Genomic DNA, 6285 nt, shown 5'->3' with positions numbered 1-6285 from the left:
CTGGATTGTTTGGCTTTGGCTTTACTTTTATAAAACAGCAACGTATGATCCTCATTTTCCAGCTACTGTCACTCAAATCTGACCAAACCAAGTCTGAACAGTCCAGGTAGAAAGAACCTATTGGACTTAGTTATAAAAAACCAGTCTGCACACTATGTGTTCAGATTCGTTCAGAATCAGGAAGTAGGTCATTCTTGTGACACATTTATTGTGGTGACGTGTTTAAAGCAGAAGAAAATAGTGTAAAAGGATCAATTTCATGGCATGACTAAAACATGACCTTGAGTGTTTGTTAATCTAAAATCAAATGAAGTGGTCTAACTTTATTTCTTTTTAGATTAACGAACACTCAGATGATTGTTGTATAAAGCACTTTGAGTGTTCCAAAAGAGTAGAAAAGCGCTATATAAGAACCAGTCTGTTTACCATTTCTACCCAACAAATCTGGTATAGAAGCTGAATGACCTCCTTCTCCAAATTTACCAACAGACCATCATCATTTCCTCATTTTAGATTTTCAAAGACCATTTACACAAACTCACAAACAGACTTCCAACCCTCTACACGACGAACACTCCTTACCAACATTAATCGACACTGATACTGATACGCTCCACCCAAATCTGTACATAAGTGCAAACACGCGGGGTTACTGGTAAAGTCCTTTTAGACTTCATACTGGACGATATCATATTCAAACACAGCTGCAGTGCTGAGGAAAGGCTGAGCTGAGAGCACTTGACGGTTTCCAGCGGCAGAAAGAAGACGGCAACATGGCGGCCACGTTGTGTCAGGGTTTAGGCTTCGTTTTGAGTTTGATAGGAATAGCGGGAATAATCGCCGCGACGGGGATGGACCAGTGGGCCACACAAGACCTCTTTGACAACGTCGTGACAGCCGTGTACTCGTACTCGGGCCTGTGGAGGTCCTGTGTTAGGCAGAGCTCCGGCTTCACAGAGTGTCGACCATACTTCACCATCCTCGGCCTGCCAGGTATGTTTTAAATCAATAATACCAACACACATGGCAAAAAAATGAAATTGACTTTTTTTTTTGGGGGGGGGGGGGGGGGGGGGGTATGCAATACATGTAGGTGGTTTAAATATTAATTCAGAAAGAAGAACAATACAAAGAACCATGTTTGCCGTGTGTTTTCACACCCTGTTTCGAAAGGAGGGGAAAATGTGCTCCCCACAGTTTCCCGGAACCTGGAAGTAAGTCTTGGGTAAACATCAGATAAGGTCTGTTCCATGTCGAAGCCTACATAACAGCAGGCAGCAGTCAAACACTGCCATTTCATGACTGTCTGACTCTGGTGGTAACTCAGTTTGAGTGGGACATCTAAAATGGCTGCCACAATGACCCAGTTAATAGGATTCATGTTGTCGGCGTTGGGCCTGTTTTTAATATCGGCTGCAACAACAATGGACGAGTGGAGCTTACAAGACCGATCTTTTACAGTAATAACAAATTTTTATACCTATTCTGGTTTATGGAAGTCGTGTGTAGGGACGACGTATGGTACCACACAGTGTCGGCCTTATTTCACCATACTTGGCCTGCCAGGTAAGAGAATTACACTCCAAGAGAAAAAGACATTTATCAAATATTTCTCGACATGTCGGATTAAGGAGAACATTTTCTAAAGGACCTCGGAAGGTACTTTAGAATATTTGGGAGGTTTTAGGGCAGATTTTCCCCCCGTTTCCACCCCCTGCCACTTTTCCGACCAGCCATGGAATAAAAATGCAGTCGACTGCAGAAAAGATGGTGTCTCTCCGGAATCAAATAGAAATTTGATGAGACATCCAAAGCTTAGCTGAGCAAGCACAAGCTTTAGCAGAGTGTCACACAATGTAAAGTACATTTCCACACTCTGTACTTAACAGCTGAATGTAGTGTAGAGCATATTGTATATAAGGTCTTAAGGGATTAAATCTAGAATAATACAGGTACAATATCTGAGGACGCTGAAAGATGGCATTTAGTTCAGTGTGTTTCACCACACGCTGCTTTGATTTATGAGTGCTGGAAAATAACTATAATGTGCTTTTTTTCTTCCTTTTTAAAACATTTTAATTGAAAGTGAATGCCGTGAGTGTCGGGCTTTTCCTGCCTCTATTCATGATGCACATGTGCATCAGTAAAACTAATATTATTTACTATTGCCGGGGATTTTGACCCCCTTTCAGAGACTTTTTAGAACTACTGCTAAACTTGTAATTCAGCCCAGTTATTCTTGTACGTCTATGGATTCATATATTTCCATAATATATGTAGAAGAAGGTAGAAATCCTTGCATAATAGTTGATTGTATTATGCTGTAAAACACCTTGATCTCTTTTTGTATTACATTTTACTCATTTTAACCACGGTTTCGAACTAATTACGAAAATAAAAGCAAGTTCAGTTTCTAATGACGATATCTCTTGTCTCTTTTATGCCAGATATTATCTTCAGCGGAAACTTTTAATGATGGCCGACCTGCCGTTTTCCTGTGACAAAATATATTGAACTATTGAAGCTGCTACCTTACGGTTATAATTAGTTTCTAGTGTGTGATTTGTATTATGGTGGCCATGATCAAAGAAGTACTCAGAAGTAAAAGTACAAAAATATAATTAGCGAAATGAATTGTCAAAACTTCAAGTGGTTTTTAAAAAGAGCTTCTCATGATTGGATGAATATAAATGATGCTGAGTAAAAGTTAATTTAAACCATTTAATATAATGTTGCATAGTCAAATCATAATCACATTTTTGTATATATTACCTTTAGTACATAATAACTGAAGCTGTACAAGGCACAGTGTTGCCTTCTAAAACATACAGCGCAGTACATTAACCATAAAAAGAAGATATTTTAACATGCATGCTTAACTTGCAACACTCCAGAAATATTTAAACCTAAAATTTGAACTTATGTATTATAATACATTTCAATTTTCTACTCATTTGAAATATATTTAGGTTTGGGTTGTTTGAATATTGTATATCTTTTATTTATTTAAACTCATTGAGTTAATTGGCAGCATTTTCTTTTTCTTTTTTCATTTTCTTTTTGATAAATCTTAAAGTATCTACAAGGTAATACCAATCTCACAAACAGATATATCCTAAACATATGCTAAATGTCAAAACTTTGATTTTCAGCTCTGCTCCAAGCCGTCCGAGCCTTGATGATTGTTGGGATTGTCCTTGGCGCTATCGGCTTACTGATCGCCATATTCTCGCTGAAGTGCTTGAAAATGGGGAACATGGAGGACAACTTGAAAGCCACCATGACTCTGTCGGCTGGGATCATGCTTCTCCTTGCAGGTTACTTCACTAACAATGCTCAGGTGATATCGAAGAAGAACGGTTTTGCGATAATACCAGCATTAATTCGGATTTTTTTTCAGGTGTCTGTGGGATTGCTGGGGTGTCAGCCTTTGCTAATTTGATTGTACAAAGTTTTCAGTTCACTACATTTGCCAGTGGATTCAGCAGTACAGGCAATGTTGGTGGACTAACGGGAGCTCTGACGCCAAGGTAAAGATAAACTGAAATTAGCATATATATATATATATATATATATTACCTGCTGAATTAATTTTGGTAATGTTTAACCTTAATAATCTTTCAGGTATACTTTTGGCCCTGCACTTTTCGTGGGTTGGATCGGTGGCGCTATCTTGTTCATCGGTGGCATCTTGATGTGCCTGGCCTGCCGTGCAATGACACCAGAGAAACACCGGTAATTTATAACTATTTGTGATCTTTAAAAAGATTGGTAGGGACAGTAACCTCTCTGTTCCCGAACAATAAAGTAGCAGAGATGTGAAAACTGCAAAATAGGGCAAAATACAGTACGCACATAGATTATATTTTCAGTGTTTGATGTATGTGACGCTATCCCTCAGGTATGATGGGATGGCCTACAAAGCTGCCTCCCAGAACACGATGTACAGGCCTGACACCAGATCCCGGCCCGTCTACAACGACTCCTACAAAGCTCAGAGTACGGATGAAAGGCAGACAAACCAGAGGTTTGACTACGTGTAGAACCATGTCTGTTTTAATAGGCTCTGTGATAACTTTTCTACATTCAGCATTCATTTTTTATTTCTCTCTACTTTAATTTGGAAGACCGGTTTCAGGCCTAATTTCATGTTACTTTTTCAAATGTAATCACAATTATAAAGTCTGTGCTGTATATTTTGTATGTGTGTCTGTGTTAAATAAAAGGTGATTCTTACCTGTTCTGACACTAAATTCAGTAGCACAACACATAACGCATATATTAAACTCAGTGGAGGAATGTGCAAATGTAATGTTTGACAGGGATAAAAAATAAAAATTAAAACAAAGGGATATTTGCACAGGTTCTTGTGAAATCTACCCAATAGGGAAGCACTAAGATGCAATACGACAACTACTACTACCTACTGCTCCCACAGAAATTAAGAGGCTAAGAAGCATCCATATGCTAATTAAATGTACTTGATTTACTGATTATCAGCAAGTGTGAGCGCCTCTACAAAAGCAGAGGTTTTGGCAGTTTGCTGCTCTCGAGCTGTCGGACGTGTGTTGACATAATGTCCCTGCAAATTCACCTCAAGGTCAGATTGTACAGTGCTCAGAGATGTTGGAAAACTCCAGCAGCTACATCTCAGAATCCACAGTCTTTAGTTATTATGTAAATGTTAAAGTTCATGACAGTTAAATTAGAAAAACACTGAACAAGTATGGCTCTTCCAAGCAGAGGTGTTCATACATCCGTCAGCACGGTGTGTGAAGGGTGATGAGTTGTTGTGAAATTCTTCCACAACAACGTGAGACTGACTCATACAGAAAATCATTCAAGTTACTGAATCATGAGGTGGAGTTTAGTTTTTCACAGGAACAGAGTCTTGCGAAAACGTTCTTTTTCACATGACCCACCTCTTGTTTTAAATGCTCCAAAGTTTTTTTTAACAGTTTTGTTTGTGATATTATGTCAGTAACGTATCTTCTACTTACTTGGATGAAGGTCTGTTTCCAGGTTGGGGCTTTCCAGTCAAAGTCTTAATAGACAAACCTTTGCTATGCCTTTCAAGGAATTTAGACACACATCAGCTCAGTGGAACCACTGTTAAATTGTATCTGAGAGCCTCTTTAAGTGAACCTTTCTTTTCTTTACAAAGTCTTACAGAGTCTCTTTATGGACCCTTCCTTAACATCATACTATTTTTTTCAAAATGCAGCTGCTGTTGCCAGCTAGCTTAGTCAACGTTAGCATTAGCAAATTAGCATTAGCTTGCTAATGCATCCCCATTTTGAACTGGAGTGGAAAAGATAACATGTTTGCCACATTAACCTGATACTTTAATAAATAAACAAATAATAAATAAATAAAAATAGCAAATGTCATCTAATTCTTGCCTAACTGACCAAAAGTTGTTGTTGGTACTATTGGTTAAATGGAATTAAAGTTTATTTTATGAATGTATTTTTTTTTAATGTGCATTCATACATGCAGCAAAGTCATACCTGCTCTAACATGACTAACCTTAAGGCCTTTTATCCAACTAAAACTACTGTTTTAGGGATTATTTTACAACCTATAAAAATACAATGGCTTTGTTTTTACAGAGGCTAATATAGCTTCTGGGTCTGAAAAGTAAAACAAATGCAAATGTATTTTGAAGGGGCCACTCTTCTGGTTGCAAAAAGAAATAATCTCAGTCAGAATCTGATAGACAACTCAGCAAGTGTTATAAAATATCAAGATCTGCTACTGTTTTCCAGACAGGACTTTATTAGCCAGAGCTCCCTCCTCACCATACAGTCTATGAGCCATATATACTGAAGTGTTTACTTTCTAGGACATTGGTTATGTTCTAATGGTGCAGCGACATTTAGTAGGTTTGTACAGTTTGAAACTAACCAGTGGAAAATGAGTGTGAAGAGGCTTGTGAAATGTACATATAATGTAGTAATTAATTTAGGGACAGCTGATTTTTCATAACACTGCACCATAGTTTTGACACTCTTATACTTTGAAAGTTTTAACATGATTAAATTTTCTGCACTTTGTAAAATGTGTACTTGAAAGAAATCTTGAGAAAAATGAAATTACATTTATCAAAAGCCAAAACAGTTTATTTCTGCTTTCATACAAGTCATGCTCCAACCATCTGAAACAACACTCATATTGATTATTGTGTTGTTTATCCTATTAGCGTTATCAAAACAAGTGGTCATCAGTTACATGTTATCTCTTGCCCTGCAGCGCCCAATGATAAATAAAATTACTTCCACATTG

At 37.8% G+C, this 6285-nt stretch overlaps 1 protein-coding gene across 2 annotated transcripts; it reads left to right on the top strand.

Annotated features, from left to right (window-relative positions):
• Positions 1 to 515: 515 nt before the first annotated feature.
• On the top strand, positions 516 to 6285 carry LOC102310415 (claudin-18). 2 transcript variants are annotated; one of them, XM_005919783.2, is made up of 5 exons: positions 516 to 993; positions 3153 to 3317; positions 3401 to 3530; positions 3625 to 3735; positions 3902 to 6285. In XM_005919783.2, exons 1-5 carry the CDS (start codon positions 774 to 776, stop codon positions 4041 to 4043), a joined length of 768 nt encoding a protein of 255 aa, XP_005919845.1. In that variant the 5' UTR covers positions 516 to 773; the 3' UTR covers positions 4044 to 6285. The 2 variants fall into 2 exon arrangements, with proteins under 2 accessions (XP_005919845.1, XP_005919844.1); XM_005919782.3 differs by lacking the exon at positions 516 to 993 and adding an exon at positions 1136 to 1566.

The sequence above is a fragment of the Haplochromis burtoni genome, unplaced genomic scaffold, assembly GCF_018398535.1.
Source record: "Haplochromis burtoni strain Fernald_Lab_line unplaced genomic scaffold, NCSU_Asbu1 Contig_13, whole genome shotgun sequence".
In the NCBI taxonomy this organism is placed as follows: domain Eukaryota; kingdom Metazoa; phylum Chordata; class Actinopteri; order Cichliformes; family Cichlidae; genus Haplochromis; species Haplochromis burtoni.
This window is presented reverse-complemented; position numbering and strand designations above follow the sequence as displayed.